Raw genomic sequence first — 27,934 nt, 5'->3', positions numbered from 1 at the left:
TCAAATAGGTTTTCAATATCTTGCTCTCTCTCTTCTTCTGGCACCCCTATAATTCGGATGTTGGTACGCTTGAAGCTGTCCCAGAGGCTCCTTATAGTATCTTCATATTTTTGGATTCTTTTTTCTTTTCCGGTTGGGTGTTTTTTTGCTTCTTCGTATTTCAGATCTTTGACTTGATTCTTGTGATCCTCTAGTCTGCTGTTGGGAGTCTGTATAATATTATTTCAATCAGTGTATGCTTAATTTCTAGTTGGTCCTTTTTCACAACTTCGAGGGTCTCACTGGACTTACTGAAGATCTCATTAAAGTTATCGGCGGTCTCACTAGATTTCTTGAGTGTCTCACTAAGTTTATCGGTGGTTTCTAGAAGATTCTTGAAAAACCTTAAAAGTGTGGTTTTGAACTCTATATCCGGTAGTTTGCTTTCCTCCATTTCTGTCATTTGTGACCTGTTTCTTTGTCTCCGCATTTTTTATGCTTCCCTGTGTTGATAGAGTGGCTTCCTGTGCTAGGTGTCCTATAGGGCCCAGTGGCTCAGCCTCCCCAATTACCTGAGGTGGACACTATTGGTGCACCCCCTTGTGGGCTTTGTGCACAGTCTTGTTGTAGTTAAGCCTTGGTTGTTGTATCACTGGGAGGAATTGACCTCCAGGCCAATTGGCTGTGAGAAGCAGCTATGTCTGCAGTGGGAGAACTTCTGTGCTGGAGACACCCCTCTGGGGCAAGACTTGCTTCAGTGGGGCTTTGGTGCTCACTGAGTCTGCCCCCTGAGTGTGTTCCTTATGGATCTAAGGAGTTGTAATCTGGATGGTCCCACTCTGACCACTGGGTACACTGGCTCTTTGATCCCTAAGGAGGTGCTAATATACCCTCTGCCTGAGGCTACCCAGCAGGAGCTATGGAGAGATCTGCAGATTCCTCTTCTTTGTTTGGGGTTTGGAGGTGCCTAGATGAGTCCCAGCTGTGAAGCAATGCAAGCTGCTGTGGGGCCTTGGGCCTTCTTTTGTAAGTTCTGGGTCTCTCTGACCCAGCTGCAGTTTGTTAGGTAATTTTCAGATTGCAAAAGGCCAGGCCTTTCATATGCAAAAGCCTACGCACAGATTGGGCGGGGCGGGGTCCCAGGGAATCAACAGGGCAAAGCAGGCAGCTATGGCTGCTCCTCAGTCCTGCTCTAAGAGGCCCACGTCTCACTGTCCCGGTAATTGCTGCAAGCACCTCTGAGAGAAAGCCGCCCTCGAGTTCTGTCCACTGTCAGACAGTCCAGTTTCTCCCCGTATGAGTCTGGTCTCGAGAGACTCGCCCGGAACTGGAGTTCAAACAGTTGGGGAGCTTGAGACTCCCTCCCGATTGAAAAAGACAACCATGTCCTCAGCCGCCAGCCCTTTCCGCGTGTGCCTCCATACCTCTGCACTTTACTTCCACACCTCACCTCCTCTGAGTCTTGGTATGCTTTTCTCTTTCCTTCTAGTTATAGAATTTCCACTCAGCCAGCCTTCCTGTGGTTCTGGGTGATGTCTGTTTTATCTTTTAGTTGTATTTTTGAAGTGGTTGTTCTAGGCAGCAAACTCCGGTGTTTACCTATGCCGCCTTCTTGGTTTCACAAGAGTTTTTTTTTTTTTTTAAATTAAATCTTTATTGTTCATATTATTACATTAGTTACTCTTTTTTCCCCACCATAACTCCCCTCCACCCAGTTCCCACCCCACCCTCCGCCCTCACTCCCCACCCACTGTCCTCATCCATAGGTGCACGATTTTTGTCCAGTCTCTTCCCGCATCTCCCACACCCCTTTCCCCCCGCAACAATAGTCAGTCCATTCCCTTTCTATGCCCCTGATTCTATTTCAATCACCAGTTCATACTGTTCATCAGATTATTTATTCGCTTGATTTTTAGATTCACTTGTTGATAGATGTGTATTTGTTGTTCATAATTTGTATCTTTACCTTTTTATCTGGCCTTACACTATCTTCGTATTTTTGGATTCTTTTTTCATTTTGCTTTTCCGGTTGGGTGTTTTTTGCTTCTTCGTATTTCAAATGTTTGACTTGATTCTTGCGATCCTCTACCTTTTTCTACTTCTTCCTCTTCTTAAAGGATACCTTTCAGCATTTCATATAATACTGGTTTGGTGGTGATGAACTCCTTTAGCTTTTCCTTATCTGTGAAGCTCTTTATCTGACCTTCACTTCTGAATGATAGCTTTGCTGGATAAAGTAGTCTTGGTTGTAGGTTCTTGGTATTCATCACTTTGAATATTTCTTGCCACTCCCTTCTGGCCTGCAAAGTTTCTGTTGAGAAATCAGCTGACAGTCGTATGGGTACTCCCTTGTAGGTAACTGAGTTTCTTTCTCTTGCTGCTTTTAGAATTCTCTCTTTGTCTTTTGCTCTTGGCATTTTAATTATGATGTGTCTTGGTGTGGTCCTCTTTGGATTCCTTTTGTTTGGGGTTCTCTGCGCTTCCTGGACTTGTAGGTCTATTTCTTTCACCAGGTGGGGGAAGTTTTCTGTCATTATTTCTTCAAATAGGTTTTCAATATCTTGCTCTCTCTTCTTCTGGCACCCCTATAATTCAGATGTTGGTACGCTTGAAGCTGTCCCAGAGGCTCCTTACACTATCTTCGTATTTTTGGATTCTTTTTTCATTTTGCTTTTCCGGTTGGGTGTTTTTTGCTTCTTCGTATTTCAAATGTTTGACTTGATTCTTGCGATCCTCTGGTCTGCTGTTGGGAGTCTGTATAATATTCTTTATTTCAGTCAGTGTATCCTTAATTTCTAGTTGGTTCTTTATCACAACATCGAGGGTTTCACCAATCTTCTTGAGGATCTCACTACATTTATCGGCAGTCTAACCAGTCTTCTTGGAGATCTCACTACATTTATCGGCGATCTCACCAGTCTTTTCGAGGGCCTTTTAAATTTATCGGCGGCTTCTAGACAGTTCTTTAAAGACCTTAAAAGTGTGGTTTTGAACTCTATATCCAGCAGTTTGCTTTCCTCCAATTCTGTCGTTTGTGTCCTGTTTCTTTGTCTCGGCATTTTATGCTTCGCTGTGTCGATAGAGTGCCTTTCTGTGCTAAGTCTCCCAATTACCTGAGGTAGACACTCTTGGTGCACCCCCTTGTGGGCTTTGTGCACAGTCTTGTTGTAATTAAGCCTTGATTGTTGTAGTTATCACTGTGAGGAATTGCCCTCCAGGCCAATTGGCTGTGAGAATCAGCTGTGTCTGCAGTGGGAGAACTTCTGTGCTGGAGATACCCCTCTGAGGCTAGACTTGCTTCGATGGGGCTTTGGTGCTCACTGAGTCTGCCCCCTGAGTATGTCTTTTATGGTTCCACGGAGCTGCAAACTGGATGGTCCCACTCTGACCTCTGGGCTTCCTGGCTCCTGGATCTCTAGGGAGGTGCTAATCTAGCCTTTGCCTGAGGCTATCCAGCAAAAGTCTCCCTGCAGGGCTTGGTTGGGGCGGGTCCCAGGGGATCAACAGGGCGGGGTTAGCAATTATGGCTGCTCTCAGTCTTGCCCTCAGAGGCTCTGCTTCCCAGTGTCCTTGTAATCGCTGCAAGCCCCGCGGAGAGAAAGCTGCCCTAGGGTTCTGAGCGATGCCAGACAGTCCCGCTTCTCCCATATGAGTCTGGGTCCTTAGAGACTCGCCTGGAACTGGCGCTCAGAGCCTGAGACTCCCTCCTGGTTGAAAACGACAACCACGCCCTCAGCCGCCAGCCGGCTCCGCATGCACTCCGCACCTTAGTATTTTACTTCAGCACTGCGCCTCCTCTGAGTCTCAATATGCTTTTCTCTTTCCTCCTAGTTGTAGAACTTCCACTCAGCCAGCCTTCCTGTGGTTCTGGATGATGAGCGTTCCGTCTTTTAGTTGTATTTTTGAAGTGGTTGTTCAAGGCAGCAAACTCCGGTGTTTACCTATGCCGCCATCTTGGTTTCTCCCCGCAAGACTTTTTTTTTTAAATAATGAAAACTAATACCTACTCCATAAAACAACTTTTTAATTTTTAATTTTTAGTTAGTACTCATATTTTCTGGATCCTCAAAAGATTTGGTTTTAAGTTTATTTGTTAAAGTAAGGGTTGCTACAGTGGTTTCTTCAGGGTACAGTAAGTGTATTCATGTGGTTATGTGGATAAAAGATTTTTATTGCCTTCAAAAGAAAGCATGCCTTAACTTCAGTGACAAAATAGTACAAAATCATTTTTTTTTGTTTCTTGGTAGATGACAGAGTTCCTAAAAAGTTCCAGAATTCCCTTGCTCAACTCGGACTTGGCACTATGAAGTCTGCAAATATAATTATTGGCCGACCAGTGCTGCTTACCAGTTTACATGGAAAACAAGAGGTAAGAGTCCTTTTCATTTACTTAGTTTGGAAAGATTTGAGAGTTGTTTTTTTTTTTTTAAATTGTAATTTTCAGAACAAGCAGGGAAAAATGAAAAACTATATTTTAAAGACCCTCACACCAATGTAAACTTTCCCCTCCTTTGGTGTCTATGATTACAGTGAGAATATAGTCCTAAATGTCATAATGGAGAGAGAGACCTTTCCTTGGGAGGCCTTCCCAGTCTGTTACTTTTCTCTACAGAAATACTGTTTTGGGGTATGAAGTCATCTCTTTTTTATACAACATTTGATTACCCTCCCTGGTTTCAGCTGTGTTTCTCCTTGTTGGTGTTTTCAGCAGCTTGGCTTTCTTCTTTGCTGCCGGCCCCTGCCCCTACCTCTGCCATGTCTTCTCTACTTCATTACTCAGTGTTCTCTCATCCACCAGGGCTCTCTGGAAAGGTTTTGAAATCTCTTATCTGCTGGTGTCACACCTCCCATTCTTTTCATAGTTCTGGGCTTATATTTTTAAAAACTTTACTGTGTCTTGTGGACAAGAAGGCACTAAATATATGAACTCAGCCTCTGTCTGGAGCTTAACATTTGTCTGATGAGGTCCATGTTCCCTGGAACTCTGCTGGGGTCCTTACTATTTCTTGGGTGTAGTTTATGCTCTAGGCTGGGTTACCTGATGGTCAGCTTGCCTTCTGGATTTTATCTCATTTTCTTCTCACCTTGGTCTCTTTTTCTAACCCCACCTCTCAGATCTTTCACCATTTTCACTGTGGGGTCATTCCTGATCTTTGCAAAAAATGTAATATGTATAAAACTTTTTTTTTGTAACTTGTGTCAGATTGTAACCCCTTTGGGGGCTGGCAGATCCATGTACTTGGCTATGCTTAATTTTCTGCTTTATAAATTACTGATATTCTGTGAATGTTTATTATCTCTCCTGGCAGGTCTGTGTGGCCTGGCCTGTATCAGGATTTCCTGGAGGCAAGGTTGGCCTGAGTGACACAGCACAGAAGAGTATGGGTGTCAGAGTTGGTGATGCCATCCATGTCCAGCCTCTTTTGGGTGCTGTGATACAGGCTGAGGAAATGGACGTGGCGCTCAGGTTTGGCTCTTTTCTTTGGTGACTGAATCAGTGTTGCCTAGCAGAAATATAATGAAAGTCACAAGTGTGAACCACATATGTAATTTTGCCTTTTCTAGTAATCACATTTAAAAAGTAAAGAAATTAATTATAATTATATATTTTATTTAATTAATGTGAGTAAAGTCTTATAACTATAAAAAACTATTAATAAGATATTTTTCATATCTGTTTTTTAAACTAAGTCTTCAAAATCCAGTGTGTACTAGTGTGTTATAGTTATAGCACATCTCAGTTTGGACTGGCCACATGTGACTGGCTAGTTGCCTCCTGTATTACACAGTGCTAGCTAGACGAGTGCTATGTAACTTAGGGCTAGGGACTCTCTCATTCCTCTGATTAGAGTGTGCCGTGACACTTTAGGTGAGAGAATTATTGCTAATGGGTATTTAACTATGTTTTTCATCTTGGTCTGCAGTATACTACTCAGGGCTTCTTGTCTTTTTTACAGCTATAAAGAAGGGAGTAGGCTACTGTGAGTAGGCAAGAAATAAATTTTAATTAAGGCTGCCAAGCAAAGTACCTGATTGTGTGTGTGTGTGTGTGTGTGTGTGTGTATGTAAAATATATTTTTATTGATTTCAGAGAGGAAGGGAGAGGGAAAGAGAGAGATAGAAACATCAATGATGCGAGAGAATTATTGGTCAGCTGCCTTCTGCACCCCACACTGGGTGGATCGAGCTCATCTGTGTCCTGACTGGGGATCGAACCATGACCTCCTGGTTCGTAGGTCGATGCTCAACCACTGAGCTATTCCGGCTGGGCTGATTGTATATTTTAACTCATTGATTATTCAATCTAGTGAGAGAGTTATTTCTATCAGATTTTTAAATATCACCTCACCAAAGTCTAGTTATTTGAAGCAGCATATCAATATAATTAAAGCATATCTCCCATCCTCTTGGGTATTCTGTATCTAATAGGATTTTGATTCAGTTTGCATGTAAAAATCTTATCGAAATTTGTTTTTAAAAAGCATCTTTTGAAATTTTAATATGACCCTAGTAACAGTTGGGGACTGATGTTTATATTAATGTAAGAATCACAGAACATTTTCCAATCTAGCTTGATTTTAAAATATTTTCTTCTCTTTTGCTACTTTTATAGATGCCAAGCCTGAGCTTTGGCATATTTTTTTTCTTTAAAAACAGACAAATGTTTTCAAAGCACTTAACAAACATTTAACAAATGATGAAAAGCAGAAAGGAAAAGAAATATAACATGTGTTGAGCACCAGCTGTGTACTAGCACATACATGTGCATGCACACATCTTTCCTTTTTTTTCCCATTTAACCCTCTAAACATCCTGCAAGGTATCTTTACCCACCCCTTTTCACAGATGAGGAAATGGGCTCAGTAAGAAGGCAGGAACTTGCTTGCTCTTGTGTGGGTTGGTTAGAGTTACTGCTTGGATTGCACAGGATTCTTCTCCAGACTGACTTCAAACAGGGCTGCAGGCACAGCACTCATTTGACTGGAGTTTCGTTGATCACTCTTGAGGGCATAGCACTCTTAGGTGATAATGATTTCCTGTTATGGAGGGAATATATAGGTTTTCCATGGAAGCTTGGTTTTAAACTTTTTATTTAAAAAAAAATCTTTTGTTTTAAACGTGGCAGCAAGAAGAGCTTAGACAAGAAAATTTCCAGTAAGAAAAATCATTAATTTTAATCTGCTGCTTAAATCCTTCTGTTGTGCTGTAGCTAAAACATTTCATTAGTAAGTTTAGAGCTCCTTCTAGTGGAAATTATTTTATTTGCACATATTCATTTATAAAAGCAAAATTGGTTGTTTTTGCTGTTCTTGTACATATATATCTCCTATTCAGACTTTAATAAATGGAAACAATTTAAGTATAACTAGGTTCAGAGTTCTAGTAACAAGTAAGTTTAAGCATTTATGGATACATATAATTTCCTCTTTAGTTTATATATACATTTGACTCATTAAATTTTCTCCTTGTATTTCTCTTTCTCACATGAACACACAGTCGATTCTCATTATTTGTGGTATTGTGTCCTACAAAATTGTCCCCAAAACTGAATTAGCAAATACTGAACCATTGCTCCTAGGAGTGTGTGTGTGTATTTAACATATATAGATATAAATATGCAAGTATATATATTTTATATAGGTTATAATATTAAATCCTTAAAACAACTCATTCTGGTATATCCTATTTTCTTTATTTTACAAAAGAGAAGAGGTAGTTCAGAAGTGAGGCCATGTCACTAACAGCTGCCAGAGTGAGGTCCCAGAGCTGGAACTTTCACTATACATTGCACTGTTCCCCATCATCTCCAGTTGCCATCCTCTGGTCATCTGTGATGAGAGTTGAAAGAAGAAGGTGTCGTGTGACTCAGATTTTTTGCCTATTTTACGCACATCCATGAATGACTGGGAATCCTCTGCTAATACTGGTTTTGGGGTTACAAATAAATTTTAGCAAGTAGGTGAATTTGCACATATGGAAACTGTAAATAATGAAGATCAACTGTATTGGTTTTGTTACTGAGAAAGTTGAGGACATGGCTTAGATCTGACCCAGAAAAGCCTGCTAAAACAGCTTTCACTGGGCTCGATCAGTGGAAGGGTCTACTGATGTCTGGCAGAGTTCACAACCGAAGGTCACGTGGGCTGCTTACAAATGGAGGAGGAGGAAAAATGCACATCTTCTCCAAGGACATGGTTCTGTACAAGTGCCATGATTTTTAGGGTTGCCTGCTTCCTGTACTCAAACAAGTGTCCTTCCTGGCAGACATAGTTATCAGTCAAAAAAGGGTTCCCATTTTTCTTAGGCATGCCCTTTCTCTAGAATAAACTTTCATTGTACCACTCTCCTTTTACTTATTTCTACCTCTTCAGATAAAGTACAATATAGGGTTTATTTTTTCTGGAAGATAATTTATAAATTATACAAAGGAAATACATTAAGTTATTAATAAAAGCCCTTCGCCAAGCTAGGCAATTTTGGTAAGGGGTTAATGATGGTCAGCATTTCAAATGTTTCTGATTGACAAAGAATAAACATTTTTCATTGTAGTTCATTGTACATACACATCTATCATATATACATAGAGTGCACATATGCAACATGTACTTGTATAGAACAAGTGTATAGATGTTTGTGTGTAATAATGTCTTACAAAGCAATATTTAACTTTTCTACGTTTGATATATTCTGACACTTGTATTCTATTAAAAAAATGCTGGGTAGGATTGACAAATGATTAGGATCCACTTGTGGGAAGTACCCTATATTTGAAGAACATTGATTTATGCCACTAGGACATCAAACTATAAATGAGATTTTTATGGCTTTAAGAACTAGCTGAAATTTGTAAGTCATTCCAAGATTGTGTAGATCATTTCCAGGTTGTAAACTAATTATGCTTTTCATTAGGTCTGCATTACAACTATGTATGTGTTATATTAGATTTAAATTTCTGGTGTACTTAATGTTTATTTCTATTTTCCCCACCCCAAACCTTTACAGTGACAAAAATGTGGATATTAATGAAGAACAATTGGCTGATTGTCTTCTGAGAAAACTAGGTGAGACAAATTTTAAATATTTTTTTAAATTTTAAGAAGCAAGGCAGCAGCATATACGGCAATGTGTCTTTGAAGTGTTGTCTACTTGATAGTTTTCTTCAAAACAGCATAGAGACTATTCTCCTCAATGAATTAATGTCCTATTAAGATAGGGATGTGGGATTCTTTTCCCCAATTAATTGATTGGCAGTTGAGCAACAAAGAGAATATACAGCGTGTCTGTGGACAAAGTCCTTGGGAGAACCGAGACTTTGAATCCTTGAGCTCTTGCTCTTTCCAATGAGAAATGTTATATTGTTTTGTTGGTTTAAGTGTGCCATTTTGGGTTAGTTTATTATCAAACACTAGTGGCCTGGTGCACGAAATTTGTGCACAGGGGGAGGGGTTCTCTCAGCCCAGCCTGTAACCTCTCCATTTGGGGACCCCTTGGGGGATGTCCGACTGCCGGTTTAGGCCTAATCCCTGTGGGACCGCTGGCTCCTAACTGCTCACCTGTCTGCCTGCCTGATCGCCCCTAACTGCCTCTGCCTACCTGCCTGCTCGCCCCTAACCTCTCTACCTGCCTGCCTGATCACCCCTAACTGCCTCTGCCTGCCTGCCTGCCTGCCTGATCACCCCTAACTGACCTCCCCTGCCGGCCTGATCTTGCCCCCAATGGCCCTACCTACCAGCCTGATCTAGCCCCCAACTGCCCTCTTCTGCAAGCCTAGTTGCCCCAACTGCCCTTTTCTGCCGCCTGATCTTGTCCCCAACAGCCCTCCACTGCTGGCCTGATCTCACTCCAAACTGCTCTCCTCTGCTGGCCAATTTGGTTCTGATTGGTTGGTTCCTATATCAGCATCAAAAGCTCTGCCTCCTAGACAGCAATTGGTTCTTTACAGCACCCACATTTGGGTCTGATTGGTCGGTTCCTATGTCAATCAATGTCAAAAGCTCTGCCTCTTAGGCAGCCATTCGCTTCTCATAGCACCCAGATTCTGTTCTGATTGGCCGGTTCCTATGCCAGTCAGTGTCTCTGGGCCTATCAACGGGACCTGATCAGAAAGGTGGGCTGATCAGCAGTCCAGGTGGAAGCCTGGAGAGAAATGGAGGCATGGCTGCTGGCCAGACTGGGAGTGAAAGAGAGAGGCAAGTGCTGATCAAAAGCTGCCACAGAGGCAATGGATCAGTCTCTACTTCTCTCTTCAGGCCTCTCTCTGGCCCTGATTCACAGCCCCCTCAGCAATCAGTGCTGGGGCATCGTGACCAGCACTGGTTGCCATGGCAACCCAGCACTGACTGCAGGACTGACTTCTGGTTGGTCAAGCCTCGGTTGTGACCGGTGGTTACAACCCAGGCTTTTTATATATTAGGATAGATTGTCTGGCTATTTGTTAATGTAGCTGATAGAATCTTCCCCATTTCAGAGAATCATCTTGTTTTTCTTTGATCTCCAGATAGTGCTCCCTTATTAGGGGAATATTAGGGCCTTTATTTTTCATAGCAGTTATTTTATTAATACTGCCTTCTTTGATTTAGTCTTTTCAGTCAGGTAGATTGTTAATTGATAAAACAAATGCTATTTAAACATTAAATGGGTGAAAACTTGTGCTAATATATATATTCGATAAATTATTTTCTAGATGACAAGATTGTTTTACCAGGCAACTTTCTATACATTACATTCTATGGACGACCATGCATGTTGCAAGTGTTGCGAGTGAAAGGTGCAGATGGCATGATACTGAAAAGGCTTCAGAGTGACTCTGATACTGATGCTCAGGGAATGGCCTCAAAACGATCCAGCATAGAAGCCAGTACCCTCGATATGTCCTTACAGTTAAGCCAGTTGGATCTGAAAGAGCCTCTGGTCCCACCATCAAGCAGTACTCCCTGCAAACCAGTAGATGACAGAAAGATAAATAAAACTGGTGACAGTTTGTCAAATGTCACACAGAGTCCTGGTGGCAGCATTGGGCTTGGGCCAGAGGAAGTTACAGGTCTTGAATGTAGCTTTGCGTCTGCCAGAGGAGGAAATGAGTACCTTATCAATGAAGAGAGATTCCTAAAGCCAGCCAATCTGGGAGCAAAGTGCAACACTGATACTTTCTACTTCATTTCTTCAACAACGAGAGTCAATTTTACAAAAATTGGTGCAAAATCAAAAGAGCAAGGCAACCAGTTCAAAGTAACTTACGACATGATAGGAGGCTTAAATGGTCAGCTGAAAGCAATTAGAGAAATAATTGAAATTCCTCTCAAGCAGCCTGAACTATTCAAGAGCTATGGTATGATTTCTTCATTGTATTGTACCCAAAAGTATTCAATTCAAACTCAAAAAGTTAGCTCATTCCACTTATCTAATAATTGCTCACCCTCTTTTCCTGTTTTTCTTTCCTGAGTGGTAGGTATGGTAGGAGGTGTGAGTTGCTTTGGGAAATGCCAAGTGAGATGTTCTTAGGTTGTAATGACTTAGTTATAGCCTTGTTTCTTTTAACACATTGTATGCGGGAAACGTATTTATACGTTTTACGTATTTATATGTTCTACCAGTGTAGTAGAGCACGGGACACGTATTAATACGTTTTTTATAGACTAGTGGTAGAATGCGGGTAACGTATAAATATGTAAACTAAAGTTATCGTAATTTTGCCATTTGCACAATAAATTAGCAAAAATGGCCCGCGCCACCTATTAGCGCGCGATAAAAACTACCCGCAAACAATGTGTTAATTGCATACTTTCACAGTTGTTTGTATTGTATCTAGAATAAGTTTCTTGTCAGGTTAGATCAGCTGTAATGAGTAAAGAAATAAGCCAAACATTCAGATATGCTGCGTTGAAACTTTTCAGGAAATGTAGCTGTGTGCAGATATCTGCATTGACTTGGTTCCTAGGAAACTCAAGGTTTCCTCTGTGTGGTTGTTGCCCAATTCTCTGCATATATTTGGTGCATACTATCTCTTTCTCTGCTTTTCCCTCTTTTATGAACCTTTATCTACACTAATAAAAGGGAAAGATGCAAATTGACCATACCTTCACGAGGTCCACCAGCCAATCAGCAGTGAGTATGCAAATTGACCCAACAAAAATGGCAGGTTAATTTGCATATGCAGGCACCAAGTGGCCAGGGGTGGGGCGGGATGCAGGCGTTCCGCACCGCCCCAGCCCCTTCGGGCCTCTGGGCGGCATGGGAAGGTGGAAAGGTGGCTCCAGGCCAGAACAAAGGCAGAAAGATGGCTCTGGGCCGGAGCAAAGGTGGTGCCAGCAGCCAGGGGAAGGAAGACCCTTTCTTGCACGAATCTTTGTGCATCGGGCCTCTAGTATGTATATAAAATGAACCCTTGGATTGACATTTCCCTAGGAATGCATGTATGCTGAAAATTGGGATTGGTGGCTTGCTTTATGAGCTTTTTGTTGTCTGGACTTTGTTTTGATAATGTGGAATGGGGCATGACAACAGTGTCCAGCCAGTTTTTTACCAAAGTGCCCGGACAGGTTGGATCTATAGAGAGAGAAACAGTCATTGCTGGAAGTCAGTGTTTGGTCTAGTTATACGTCTTCTCTGGCAGAATAAGGAAGATCTGACTCTTTACTTTGTGATGCAAGGTAAATTTATACTTTTAACTCATGTTTTAAGTCATATGACAACACAAGAAACCTAGTAATGCTGAATCCAGTGTTCTCTTCTTTTTCTTCTAGGAATTCCTCCCCCTAGAGGAGTGTTACTGTATGGCCCTCCAGGTACTGGAAAGACAATGATTGCCAGGGCTATTGCTAATGAAGTTGGAGCCTATGTCTCTGTAATAAATGGTCCTGAAATTATAAGCAAGTAGGTGCATAATTTATTTTTTTTAATTGTTTTATTGCTTAAAGTATTACAAAGAGTATTACATATGTCTCCTTTTTTTTCCCGCCCTTGACAATCCCCTGGCCTCCCCTACCCCCCAGTGTCTTATGTCCATTGGTTATGCCTATATGCATGCATACAAGTCCTTCGGTTGATCTCTTATCCCCCCCTCCCACCCCTCAACCCTCCCCGGCCTTCCTGCTGTAGTTTGACAGTCTGTTCAAGGCTACTCTGCCTCTGTATCTATTTTTGTTCATAAGTTTATAATGGTCTTTATTATCCATGAATGAGTGAGATCATGTGGTATTTTTCCTTCATTGACTGGCTTATTTCACTTAGCATAATGCTCTCCAGTTCCATCCATGACGTTGCAAATGGTAGGAGTTCCTTCTTTTTTATAGCAGCATAGTATTCCTTCGTGTAGATGTACCACAGTTTTCTAATCCATTCATCTACTGATGGGCACTTAGGCTGTTTCCAGATCTTTGCTATGGTGAATTGTGTTGCTATGAACATAGGGGTGCATATAGCCTTTTTGATTGGTGTTTCTGTTTTCTTGGGATATATTCCTAGAAGTGGAAACAAGGGGTCAAATGGGAGTTCCATTTTTAGTTTTTTGAGGAAACTCCATACTGTCTTCCATAGTGGCTGCACCAGTCTGCATTCCCACCAGCAGTACACGAGTGTTCCTTTTTCTCCACATCCTCTCTAGCACTTGTCGTTTGTTGATTTGTTGATGATAGCCAATCTGACAGGTGTGAGATGGTACCTCATTGTTGTTTTGATTTGCATCTCTCGGATGATTAGTGAGTTTGAGCATGTTTTCATATGTCTCTTGGCTTTCTGAATGTCCTCTTTTGAAAAGTGTCTATTTAGGTCCTTTGCCCATTTTTTTTTTTTTATATATATTTTATTGATTTTTTACAGAGAGGAAGGGAGAGAGAGATAGTTAGAAACATCGATGAGAGAGAAACATCGATCAGCTGCCTCCTGCACATCTCCCACTGGGGATGTGCCCACAACCCAGGTACATGCCCTTGACCGGAATCGAACCTGGGACCTTTCAGTCCGCAGGCCGACGCTCTATCCACTGAGCCAAACCGGTTTCGGCCTTTGCCCATTTTTTGATTGGATTGTTTATCTTCCTTTTGTTAAATTGTATGAGTTCCCTATAAATGTTGGAGATTAAACCCTTATCTGTGATAACATTGGCCAATATGTTCTCCCACGCAGTGGGCTTTCTTGTTGTTTTGTTGATGGTTTCTATTGCTGTGCAGAAGCTTTTTATTTTGATGTAGTCCCATTTGTTTATTTTTCTCTTTAGTTTCCAATGCCCTAGGAGCTGTATCGGTGAAGAAATTGCTTTGGCATATGTCTGAGATTTTGTTGCCTTTGGATTCTTCTAGTATTTTTATGGTTTCCCGTCGTACATTTAAGACCTTTATCCATTTTGAGTTTTTTTTTTTTTAATTAAATCTTTATTGTTCAGATTATTACATTTGTTCCTCTTTGTTTCCCCCATAACTCCCCTCCTCCCAGTTCCCGCCCCACCCTCCGCCCTCACTCCCCACCCACTGTCCTCATCCATAGGTGCACGATTTTTGTCCAGTCTCTTCCCGCATCTCCCACACCCCTTTCCCCCCCAAGAATAGTCAGTCCATTCCCTTTCTATGTCCCTGATTCTATTATAATCACCAGTTCATTCTGTTCATCAGATTATTTGTTCACTTGATTCTTAGATTCACTTGTTGATAGATGCATATTTGTTGTTCATAATTTGTATCTTTACCTTTTTCTTCCTCTTCCTCTTCTTAAAGGATACCTTTCAGCATTTCATATAATCCTAGTTTGGTGGTGATGAACTCCTTTAGCTTTTCCTTATCTGTGAAGCTCTTTATCTGACCTTCACTTCTGAATGATAGCTTTGCTGGATAAAGTAGTCTTGGTTTAGGTTCTTGGTATTCATCACTTTGAATATTTCTTGCCACTCCCTTCTGGCCTGCAAAGTTTCTGTTGAGAAATCAGCTGACAGTCGTATGGGTATTCCCTTGTAGGTAACTGAGTTTCTTTCTCTTGCTACTTTTAGGATTCTCTCTTTGTTTTTTGCTCTTGGCATTTTAATTATGATGTGTCTTGGTGTGGTCCTCTTTGGATTCCTTTTGTTTGGGGTTCTCCGCGCTTCTTGGACCTGTAAGTCCATTTCTTTCACCAGGTGGGGGAAGTTTTCTGTCATTATTTCTTCAAATAGGTTTTCAATATCTTGCTCTCTCTCTTCCTCTGGCACCCCTATAATTCTGATGTTGGTACGCTTGAAGCTGTCCCAGAGGCTCCTTACACTATCCTCGCATTTTTGGATTCTTTTTTCATTCCGCCCCTCCGGTTGGGTGTTTTTTGCTTCCTCGCATTTCAAATCATTGACTTGATTCTTGCACTCCTCTGGTCTGCTGTTGGGAGTCTGTATAGTATTCTTTATTTCAGTCCGTGTATGCTTAATTTCTAGTTGGTTCCCCATCATAACATCGAGGGTCTCATTAGTTTTCTTGTAGATCTCATTAAGTTTATCGGCGGCTTCTAAACAGCTCTTGAGAGACCTTAAAAGTGTGGTTCTGAACTCTATATATCTTCCATTGACAGTTTTGTCCTGTTTCTTTGTCTCCGCATTTTGTTATGCTTTCTTGGTGCACCCCCTAGTGGTCTTTGTGCGCAGTCTTGTAGGTAAGCCTTGATTGTTGGAGCTAATACCAGGGAGGGTTTGACCTCCAGGCCAAGTGGCTGTGAGAATCAGCTGTGTCTGCAGTGAGAGAACTTCTGTCCTCTAGGGAGGTGCTAATCCAGCCTTTGCCTGAGGCTATCCAGCAAATGCCTCTGTGCAGGGCTTGGGCGGGGCGGGTCGCACAGGATCAGCAGGGTGGGCCAGAGAGAGCAGTTATGGCGGCTCTCAGTCCTGTCCCCAGGGGCTCTGCCTCTCTGAGTCCCAGCACCCGCTGCAAACCTCGGAGAGAAAGCTGCACTCGCTCTGACTGAAGCCAGACAGTCCCGCTCCTCCCGTTTGAGTCTGGGTCCCTAAAGACTCGCCTGTATCTGGAGCTCAGAGTCTGCGACTCCCTCCCGATTGAAAACGCCAACTGCGCCCTCCGCCGCCAGCCCGCTCCGTGCACTCCGCACCTCAGAATTTGACTTCAGCACTGCGCCTCCTCTGAGTGTCCATATGCGTTTCTCTTTCCTCCTAGTTGTAGGACTTCCACTCAGCCAGCGTTCCTGTGGTTCTTGGTGATGTCCATTCCGTCTTTTAGTTTCACTTTTGAAGTAGTTGTTCAAGGCAGCAAACTCCGGCGTTAACCTATGCCGCCATCTTGGTTCTCTCCATTTTGAGTTTATTTTTGTGTATGGTGTAAGTTGGTGGTCTAGTTTTATTTTCTTGCATGTATCTGTCCAATTTTCCCAACACCATTTATTGAAGAGACTATCTTGACTCCATTGTATGTTCTTGCCTCCTTTGTCAAATATTAATTGAGCATATTGGTTCGGGCTGATTTCTGGGCTCTCTATTCTATTCCATTGATCTATATGTCTGTTCTTGTGCCAGTACCAGGCAGTTTTGAGAACAGTGGCTTTGTAATACAGCTTGATATCTGGTATTGAGATCCCACCTACTTTGTTCTTTCACAGGATCGCTGCAGCTATTCGGGGTCTCTTTTTATTTCAGATGAATTTTTGGAGAGTTCCTTCCAGGTCTGTGAAATATGCCATTGGTATTTTAATGGGAAGTGCGTAGAATTTATAGATTGCTTTGGATAGTATGGACATTTTAATGATGTTGATTCTACCAATCCAAGAACATGGCATGTTCTTCCATCTGTTTATGTCTTCCTCTATCTCTTTTTACAACGTCCTGTAGTTTTCTGAGTAGAGGTCTTTACCTCTTTAGTTAAGTTTATTCCTAGGCATCCTAATTTTTTTGGTGTGATGGTAAATGTAATTGTTTTTTTAGTCTCTCTTTCTGTAAGGTCACTATTGGTATATAGAAATGCCATAGATTTCTTGGCGTTAATTTTGTATCCTGCTACATTGCCAAATTCATTTATTAAGTCTAATAGTTTTTGGATGGAGTCTTTAGTGTTTTTTATGTATAATATCATGTCATCTGCAAATAAAGACAGTTTTACTTCTTCTTTTCCAATTTGGATGCCTTTTATTTCTTTTTCTTGTCTAATTGCAATGGCTAATACTTCCAGTACTATGACGAACAGGAGTGGTGAGAGTGGGCATCCCTGTCTTATTCCTATTCTTAGGGGAAATGGTGTTAGTTTTTGTCCATTGAGTATGATGTTGGCTGTGGGTTTGTCATATATGGTTTTTATTATGTTGAGGTATGATCCTTTAATTCCCACCTTGCTGAGAGTTTTTATCAAAAATGGGTGTTGGATTTTGTCAAATGCTTTTTCTGCATCAATTGATATGACTATGTGGCTTTTTTCTTTCAATTTGTTTATGTGATGTATCACGTTAATTGATTTGCGGATATTGTACCATCCTTGCATCCCTGGGATAAATCCTACTTGGTCATGGTGTATGATAGTAGGTGTGCATAATTTAATAGGATGAACAATATTATTAAATACTAGAGGCCCATTGCATGACATTTGTGCACTTGGGGGTAGAGGTTTCCCGCAGCCTGGCCTGTGCCCTTTCGCAGGGGAGTGAACCTAAGCCATCAGTTGGCTATCCTTAGCGCTGCCGCGGAGGTGGGAGAGGCTCCTGCCACTGCTGCTGTGCTCTGTGCTTGCCAACTGTCAGCCTGGCTTGTGGCTGAGCAGTGCTCCCCCTGTGGGAGCGCACTGACCACCAGGGGGCAGCTCCTGCATTGAGCATCTGCCCTCTGGTGGTTAGTGTGCCTCATAGTGATTGGTCATTCTACCATTTGGTCAATTTGCATATTACCCTTTTATTATATAGGAGGATACTTCTTAAATTCTTTTTTTTAGGGCTCAGTAGTAAAGATTTAATTTAGTTGCATGTAGATTACTGTATTAGTTGAGCTCTTTAATATCTACAGGTCAGGCATAATTGCATTTTTATGTATCCTGCAAAACCACAATAAAGTACTAGAAATTAAAAACTTACATTATGATGATAAACTCTGCCTATGCTGTTATTATTGGTAATAATGAAACAATTTCAGAGATAAGATTTATTACTGAGCTCCAGTTATAATGGTTTGAAGAATGGAATAAATGTCTAGAAATGAAACAGGTCCAGAATCTTTATTAGAAAGATTGAAATTATATTAGGTAAACTCAGGACAGTAAGGAGACCTTACTCATTGAATAGTTCTGGTCTTTAAATAACCAACAACATTTAGTCTTACGTTTATCATATCACTGTAGCATTAATTTATGAAAACTAAAATTGTTAATAATCATAATCAAGTAAAAACATCAGACCTCAGTATAACATACTTATTTTTTTAAGGAAATACTACACTTACTTTGGATTATTCCCTCATTTAATCTTTCTTTTAGTAGATAAGTGGGAGTATCTTTTCAATTAAAATAAAATTCTGGACCAAAATTAGCTGAAATGAAAAACCAAAATATATGAGCCATCTGTGACTCCAAAAACTATTTGTCTTTAGTGTTGACTGCATGCTTTGCAATAATTTACAATTATTTCTTTTTCTCTACAGATATAGGTTCTATGCCAGGTAGAAGAAAAAGAAAACTGAACCTCACAATTCACCTTAAAATATTAAAAATACTATGCAAATTTAACAACACTGGGTACTTTTATTATATAGAACTTAATAATTAACAAAAATGACTTCCATTCTCGTGGCACTTTTATAAGAGGATTTAATTAAAAATAAAGTTGAGAAGCTTTCTATTGAAAAAGAATAAGATAATGGCTACAGTTTTGAAAGGACAAAACTAACTATACTAATCTGGTTGCAACTGCTATCTTGTTTCCTCATTAATATATTCTAAAACAAGAAACATGTCGTGCGTTTATAGAGTCTATCATTTGATGATTTCAGGACCCTTGTTATATCTCCATCTAGAGTAACCAGCACTATTAATCCCATTTAGATGTTTTTCTCTTCATATAACTGTGTTCCTCACTATTAGTAGTTTCATAGAAGCCTGTTTTATTCTTTTATGTTACATGTAGATAACCAATATAAGCCACCCAAAGTGAAAGGGCTGTCAATCCAAAAGCCATTACAGATTTTTTGTGTCTTGTTTTTAATATATTTTGATTGATTTTAGAGAGGAAGGGAGAAGGAGAAAGAGAAACACCAGTGATGAGAGAGGATCATTGCTTGACTGTCTCTTACATACTCCACACTGGGGATTGAGCCCACACCAAGGCATGTGCCCTGATGGGGAATTGAACCTTAACCTCCTGGTTCATAGGTTGATGCTCAACCACTGTGCCATACTGGCCGTGCAGGTTTTATAGGTATATTGAAGCGCTCTGGATTCACAGCTCAAAATAAGGTTGTTGTGTGGACCCCTCTGAGCCCTACATTTCCAAAGTCTTTCTCTTTGGGAGGTTCCTTTTTAAAGGCTAGAGGCTCAGGTGCTGAGACATATTGGCTAATGATGATTTGTTACCTGTTGCAGGGTCACCTCCTCTCAGTGCCCAAGATCCTCTGCTTAATGTGCTTTTTAAAAAAATGGTTGCTTAAATTTAAAAATGGTTGCTTAGTATTCTGTCTGGATGTTTCACATGTTGAAATGTTTTAGATTTGTTCTTTCATTTATATACAAATTAAGTTTGGAAAATAATTTTGGAAAGTTAATTTTAAGTATTCTGGAAATATTTGGAAAGTTTGAGAGTTGTTCCTTAAATGTATTTTATTTGTTACAGATTCTATGGGGAAACTGAAGCAAGGTTACGTCAGATATTTGCTGAAGCCACTCTGCGGTATTCTATATTTTTTTTGCTTGAAATTAGTAGTTAAGGCTGTGTTAATCAAAGTAGAGATACCAGCACTTTATACTAAGCATGAAAGAATAGTACAAAACTAGTAGTGGTAGCACTAGAAATAGGTTGTAAATCTAATGACATTTTCTCTCATCTATTTCTAATAAATTCCAGTTATTAAAGAAATAAGTCATGGGGATGTGATGTATAGGATGGTGACTATAGTTAATATAACTATTTCATATTTGAAAATTGTAAAGTGAGTAGCTCTTAAAAGATCTCATCACAAGAAAAAAAAAGTGTTGTAGCTATACATGGCGACAGATGTCACGATGACTAGACTTATGATCATTTCACAAAATACAAATATTAAATTACGTTGTATACCTGGAACTAATATAATGTTATATGTTAATTATATCTCAATTAAAAAATACATAAGGGAAAAGAATTAAGCCATTGTTATTTGATATCATGAGACTTCCTGAAGATTGTATTATAGTAGCTCTTTATGCTCAAAACTTTATTTTGTTATATACTTTGTTTCAAAGGGACAAATATTTTGCTCTTTAACAATAATTCTTGTTGAATTCTGTTCCTCAAATTAGTCTACCATGTTATATTACAAGAAGCATTAGAGCATGGTCTATAACTTGGTCTAAAGTAATATTATTTATAATATGGCTATGCTCTATCATTTTTTTGGCATTTAACTTACCATAATATTGCTCTCTTATCAAAAGAACTTCAATTTTTAAAGTACTTTTTTCCTAGTTATAGTAGATGAAATAAGTAGTCTGTGGTGCTAATACTGAAGGTTTGAGAACCAGGGCATACCTTATTGTTTGGTATATTTTTATTGTCATTGTTATGTTCCTGGCAGTTGAGGTTTCCTCTTATGAGAGAATTCACATCTTTTTTTTAAAATATATTTTATTGGTTTTCCACAGAGAGGACGGGAGAGGGAGAGAGAGCTAGAAACATCAATGAGAGAGAAGCATCGATCAGCTGCCTCCTGCACACCTCCTACTGGAGATGTGCCCACAACCAAGGTACATGCCCTTGACTGAGATCGAACCCGGAACCCTTCAGTCCACAGGCCAACAGTCCATCCACTGAGCCAAACCGGTCAGGGCGAATTCACATCTTTTTTTTTTTAGATTTTTTTTATTTTTTATTTTTTTATTTACTGCTTAAAGTATTACAAAGGGTATTACATATGTGTCCATTTTATCCCCCCACCCTAGACAGTCCCCTAGCCTCCCCTATCCCCCAATGTCTTATGTCCACTGGTTATGCTTATATGCATGCATACAAGTCCTTTAGTTGATCTCTTACCCCCCTACCTCCTGCCCCCCAACCCTCCCCGGCCTTCCCGCTGCAGTTTGACAATCTGTTTGAGGCAGCTCTGCCTCTGTATCTATTATTGTTCAAAAGTTTATAATGGTCTCTATTATCCATGAATGAGTGAGATCATGTGGTATTTTTCCTTCATTGACTGGCTTATTTCACTTAGCATAATGCTCTCTAGTTCACATCTTTTTATAGGAACATTGACTATCATGAAAGTTACTTACTTACTTACTTACTTACTTACTTATTTATTTATTATTTTTGTTAATCTTCACCTGAGGATATTTTTCCATTGATTTTTTTTTCGAGAGAGTGGAAGGGAGGGGGAGAAACAGAGAGAGAAACAAGGCAGTGTTATTTGATATCATGTGAGAGAGACATATCGATTGATTGCCTCCCATAAGGTCCCTGACCAGGAACAGGGATTGAGCCTGCAACCCAGGTACCTGCCCTTGACCAGAATCAAACCCAGAACTTTCAGTCTGCAGGCCGACACTATCCACTAAGCCAAACCAGCCAGGGTGAAAGTAATTTTTTTTAATAGGTAAAGTAACAGAGAGCATTTCTAATTTTGCTCCCTTGGACTTTAAGCCTGTTCCCAGGGACAACATCTCTAGCCTCTGCTTCTGAATTGAGGCATAACAATGCAGTAGGCATTAGTGGGCAAGTTCTGCCTAGGCGTAGACTCTCATCTCATGAGCAGTACACTGTTCTCAGTGCTCTTCTTTTAATTGAGGGCAGATCCACTAGAATGTACTTTTGGTGAGTTAATAATTTGGGCTAGAATTCATCTAAGGTTTTTCAGTTTAACATCCTGTTGCCTTTGTCTTTAATATTATTAACTAAATCCTAAATGTGACATGTCACATGTCAAATTTAAAAATTAAATGTATATTAGCGAATTCATTTTTACTTATTTGTTTTTAGGCATCCATCAATTATTTTTATTGATGAGCTGGATGCACTTTGCCCAAAAAGAGAAGGGGCTCAGAATGAAGTGGAAAAAAGAGTTGTAGCTTCACTGCTAACACTGATGGATGGTATTGGTTCAGTAAGTACAGCACTAGTATTGATTCTGTGTAGGAAGGGGTCGATTCTTAATCATTTGTGTATATATAGTAGCAAAAACTATCAAATTATTGAATTGTGGAGTATTCTAGGGTAAGGAAAAAATATTAGCTATAAACACTAGAGCAGGGGTCCTCAAACTTTTTAAACAGGGGGCCAGTTCACTGTCCCTCAGACCGTTGGAGGGCCGGACTATAGTTTTAAAAACTATGAACAAATTACTATGCACACTGCACATATCTTACTTTGAAGTAAAAAAACAAAACGGGAACAAATACAATATTTGTATTTGCATGTGGCCCGCGGGCCGTAGTTTGAGGATCCCTGCACTAGAGGAAAGGGCCACAATATAATTTTCTTTGGCAGATTTCTTAGTAACTGCTAGGATAGTATAATCTGACATTTTTTCTAGCATGTAAAATAATATACAACAATGGATTTCTTCTGTAATAAATGTTATTAACTTAAAAACCTGAAACAGAAATCATAAGAAAGATTTAGTGATTAAATTTTAGGAGAACTTATAAAGAAATTTCTTGAGTAAGTCTGATATACACATGTATAAATTGATTCTTTGGGGGCAAGTGAAAATAAAGAAGGTGAGAATAATGTATTGTGCAACATTTAAAAGTAATTTACCTTGTTATCACTCTGATGGCATATACATAATGTTGACAGTCATTTACCAGAAGAATACACTTATGCAGAACTTGTTTTTTAGAACCTAAAGAAATTTTTAAAAGTATGTAATTCCAGGTCCTCTTTTTGCATATTAAAAACTGGACTATTAGAACTTTTTGGTTTTTACTTCCTATTGGTAGAAATTGAACATGCAAAAATAACGTGAAGGTTTAGTATTAAGTCTCTATTATTTGCTAACAATGTGTTGTAATTTTAAGAGTAACACAAGACAAGGGTTGCTATCTGGGGGAGGCTAGATGACCACCTGGTCTCAGTCTTGGGGCAGCACCTAAATGTGATCATCTTGTCTCACTCAGGTTTGGTTTTCAGTTTATAAAGCTGGAGAATACAATGTTAGTATTTCGGAGATGGGTTGTGAGGACTGACAACCCACAATAACAACACTCACAAGACTGATATATAAACCGGGGTACCAGTTTGTTTGTTTATAATAAGAAATATAATTATTGCGCTGACTAAGTATCAACTTTACGGATGACTCTATTTTCACCCAAAAGGTATATATATATATATATATATATATATATATATATATATATATATAGAGAGAGAGAGAGAGAGAGAGAGAGAGAGAGAGAGAGAGAGGGGGGAGCGCGCGCGCGAGAGAGCGCTGTATTATAATTAGAATTCTTGGTGAGTAGGAAGTCAGATGTAAGACTGTGTTGGAGTGTCTTAATTACTGAGACACAGCTGCCTTTTCTTCTGCCCGTGGGAAAGGCCTGCTGTGGATTGGTGTTCTTGCCTTTGGGTAGGAATGGAAGCATGTGACATTGATGTTTTAGCCTGAAGATGTTTAAGGGCCTGTATTTTTGTCTTCTAAATTCACAATTTGTGGATTCATTATAATCCATGCATTTTCTGTTGGCACATGCAGTGTAACTGGTTAGGTTTGAATTTTCTTTGAATCACATTTCAGTTAAATTTGTCTCTGTGAGGTTACACTTGGTTCTTCTGAATAGAATGTTGGATAATTTCTATAGGTGGAAGATCTTTTTTTTTTTAAATTCTCACTCGAGGATATGCTTTTATTGATTTGAGAGAGAGAGGAAGGGAGAGAGAAAGAGAGAGAGAGAGAAACATTAATGTGAGAGAATCATCTGTGGGTTGCCTCCTGTATACCACCTGACTGGGATCGAACCTGCAACCTAGATATGTGCCCTGACTGGGAATAGAACCCACAACCTTTTGGCGAATGGGACAACGTTCCAACCAACTTAGCCACCCATAAGGCCATGATCATAGTTCTTTATAATTTCATTCTCAGAGAGTTAAAGTCCATACATATTCAAGGTGGCTGGTACTCCGGTGTTGGTTATATTGCTGTCTATGTTTTTAGAAATTTAAAAAATTATCAAATTTAAAATAGAGTCCATTTGTGAAGAAGATCTTTTTGAAAACTATAAAAGATCTCTTCTATTTGAATAATCTGTAGGCCATAATCTCTGGTTTCAAGTAGGGGAAAAGGGCAACTAAAATATTTAAATTAAGCCGAACCGGTTTGGCTCAGTGGATAGAGCGTCGGCCTGGGGACTCAAGGGTCCCGGGTTCGATTCCGGTCAGGGGCGTGTGCCCTGGTTGCGGGCACATCCCCGGTAGGAGATGTTCAGGAGGCAGCTGATCGATGTTTCTCTCTCATCGATGTTTCTGACTCTCTGTCTCTCTCCCTTCCTCTCTGTGAAAAATCAATAAAATATATTAAAAAAATATTTAAATTAAAATAACTATATGATAGGGTGTTATATATGTTATTATTCATAGGAACAGTGTCGGTAAGATGCTAGATGTGGGAGAGACATACTTGTGATATATGAAAGGTAAGTATTGGAAAACTAGGTGAGGGATCATTTAGGCTAAGCTTTGGAAAATGTAGGGTGAATAATAAAAGTGTAAGGGATAGGACTTAGCAGCCTGGACAGTTGGATCCATCCATCCTTGCCTATATAGTGTGTGTGTGTGTGTGTGTGTGTGTATTTTACTTGTAGAAGAATAATTAGTTTTTATTTTATTTTGTTAGGAAGGAAGTGAAGGACAGGTATTAGTTATTGGGGCCACAAATCGTCCTCATGCTTTGGATGCTGCACTCCGCCGACCTGGACGATTTGATAAAGAGATTGAGATTGGAGTTCCTAATGCTCAGGACCGGCTAGATATACTTCGGAAACTGCTTCGAAAGGTACCACATGTACTCACTGAAGCCGAGCTGCTACGGTTAGCAAACAATGCACATGGATATGTTGGAGCAGACTTGAAAGCCTTGTGTAATGAATCAGGTGAGATTGATTTGCTATATAGTTATATGTGTTGTTGGACTTAATAACTCTGGTTTATTTGCATACTGATCATTTATATCTCATTCCTTAATGAAAATAGGTTTAATTCCTAATCATAAAGTATATATTTATTGAAAAATGTCTAGATAATTCAGGAAATTATAAAAAATAAAGAAAAATCACCCTTAACTGTACCTCCTAAAGATAACCACTATTATAGTATACTAGGAGCCCTGTGCGTGATTCTAAATTGAACGGCGCTGCCCAACCTGGAGTCGCCAGTTCGGCCCTGCCTCCCTCTCCGGCCCTTGAAGCAGCTGTGGCCGCTGCTGATCAGGACCTTCCCCAGGGCAGGCATGCGGAGGCCCCTCAACCTCCTCCTGTCCTGTTGACCTGTTACGGTATCCTGGTTAATTTGCATATTTCTCTATTATATATAGAGATATGCTTTCAGACTTTTCTTAAATTTACACTCACACACACACACACACACACACACACACACACACACACACATGAATGTGTAACCGGATTCATTAATGGCATTGTTAATGACTACAGCATTTATTAACATTATGCTATGGAAATTAGGGAACCTGCAAAAATCATAATTTTTCTTAAGAATCAGCTTTGTATTTGTTGAACTGCTATAAAAGTACTTAGTGAAACCAGAGTTCTATGCCTCAGAGTATGTGGTAGTGATATTTAAAGTGATATTTAAGTCTGAAAACTTAAGGGCATTATTATTCAGTTGGCTCTTTGACTTTAAGAACTTCACCATGTCATAACTGTAGTTACTATGGGAAACCCTTAATACATTTTCATATTTGGGCAATTTTTCAGAGTAATTTCAACCAATAAAAGGTATTCCAATTTGGGCAATTTTTATAAGCTATTGAAATATTTATAAGCTTACTGGCAAGTAAGAATTTATTGAAAAATATCTGCTGGCCTTTTTTTTTCTTCCTGTATTTAGTTTTTGGTAATCTCTAAAGGCTGGGCACATATCTCAAAACATCTCTGGTTTGCCAGTAATCTTATATTCTTACATTTATTTCTTTTTCTGATATGGGCATTTGTTTCTAAGTCCTTTCATATTTTGGAGGAATTTTTTTCAGTTGTCGATTCTCTTCTTGTAGTTTGTGACCTATCCAATATTTTAAAAAAAGTTTAACTCTTGCCCTCACTGGGTGGCTCAGTTGGCTGAAGCGTTATCCCATACACCAAAACGTTGCAGATTGAATCCCCAGTCTGGGCACATACCTAGGTTGCCAGTTCAAGCCACATTCGGGAAGCAATCGATTGATGCTTCTCTCTCACATCGATGTCTCTCTCTCTCCCTTCATCTCTCTCTAAAATCAGTTAAGAAATATATCCTTGGTGAGGATTAAAAAAATAATAATAATAATTATAAAAAGTTTAACCCTTGAGATAATGGAAAAAATTGAATTTTTGAGTTGGAATTTTAATTATTTTAGAACTTTAGTACAGAAATATGGTTACTTTTACCTCTAAGTCATTGATTCATAGCTAATCTAATTTAGTTGGCTTTGAATACCCTTCCATTAGTGTATTGGTACTTCTGATCTGGCCATATTGCATGTATGAAAAGAGCTTGGAGAAGGAAAAATGAGTGGGAAAGGAAAACTTGAAAGATATACTTAGGAGTTTTTCAATATCTTACGTTTGGTGAAGAAAGTCAGTTTTATTTTATTCTATTTGATCATTATGATTTCCATGAAAAGGACTCACAATAGGGGGAGACTACAGGTTATGTAGACACAAGGCAAATATAAATATTCTTCTGGTACATACTGGTCTAGGACAAAGCCTTTTCTGTCTAGTTTTAGAGGTGCCGGTGTACAAAATTCGTGCATGGGGAAGGAGGGGTCCACTCAACACAGCCTGCACCCTCTCCATTCCAGGACCCCTTGAGGGATGTCCGACTGCTGGTTTAGGCCTGATCCTGGCCCAGCAGTTGGACATCCCTCTCACAATCCGGTAACACTGGCTCCTAACTGCTTACCTGCCTGCCTACCTGATCGACCCTAACTGCCCGCCCCCCCCCCCCCCCCGCTGGCCTGGTCACCCCCAACTGCCCCTCCGCCCCGCCGACCTAGTTGCCTCTAACTGCTCCCCCACCGGCTTGGTTGCCCCTTAACTGCCCCCCCATGCAAACCTGGTCGCCCCCAACTGCCTCACCTGCCGGCCTGGTCACCCCCAACTGTCTCCCCTGTGGGCCTGGTCACCCCACACAGCCTGCTGTTTGGTCATTTGGTCGCCCCTCACTAATCCCCCTGCCGGCTTAGTCACCCCATGCAGCCTGTTCGGTCATTCGTTCGGTTGCAATGGTCGCTTAGGCTTTTATATATGGACTAGAGGCCCGGTGCACAAAAATTTGTGCGCTTGGGGGGGAGGGGGAGTCCCTCAGCCCAGCCTGTGTCCTCTCGCAGTCTGGGACCCCTCAGGGGATGACCACCTGCCGGCTTAGGCCCGCTCCCCAGGGGATTGGGCCTAAGATGGCAATGAGACATCCCTCTGGCAGCCCGGTAGCCCTCGGGGGATGTCCACTTGCCAGCGGGGAGCAGGCCTAAACTGCAGTCGAACATCCTTAGCGCTGCTGAGGAGGCAGGAGAGGCTCCCACCACCACTGCTGTACTGGCAGCCATCAGCCTGGCTTGTGGCTGAGCAGAGCTCTTCCCATGTGAGAGCGACCTGACTACCAGAGGGCAGCTCCTGCATTG

General features: G+C 40.4%; 1 protein-coding gene across 1 annotated transcript in view; it reads left to right on the top strand.

The window, feature by feature from the left end:
* The window catches only part of AFG2A (AFG2 AAA ATPase homolog A), a gene marked incomplete at its 5' end in the record, with an annotated part of 266,725 nt that overhangs the window by 4,782 nt on the left and 234,009 nt on the right, over window positions 1-27,934 (top strand). The window contains 8 exons of the mRNA XM_081091172.1: window positions 4,227-4,348; window positions 5,289-5,446; window positions 8,983-9,041; window positions 10,664-11,308; window positions 12,723-12,852; window positions 19,741-19,797; window positions 22,078-22,201; window positions 24,935-25,190. Of these exons, the coding sequence (XP_080947298.1) occupies window positions 4,227-4,348; window positions 5,289-5,446; window positions 8,983-9,041; window positions 10,664-11,308; window positions 12,723-12,852; window positions 19,741-19,797; window positions 22,078-22,201; window positions 24,935-25,190 (1,551 nt within the window). The remainder of the gene's footprint in view (window positions 1-4,226; window positions 4,349-5,288; window positions 5,447-8,982; window positions 9,042-10,663; window positions 11,309-12,722; window positions 12,853-19,740; window positions 19,798-22,077; window positions 22,202-24,934; window positions 25,191-27,934) is intronic.

This window comes from Myotis nattereri (assembly GCF_964212035.1).
Source record: "Myotis nattereri genome assembly, chromosome: 5".
NCBI classification, from domain to species: domain Eukaryota; kingdom Metazoa; phylum Chordata; class Mammalia; order Chiroptera; family Vespertilionidae; genus Myotis; species Myotis nattereri.
This window is presented reverse-complemented; position numbering and strand designations above follow the sequence as displayed.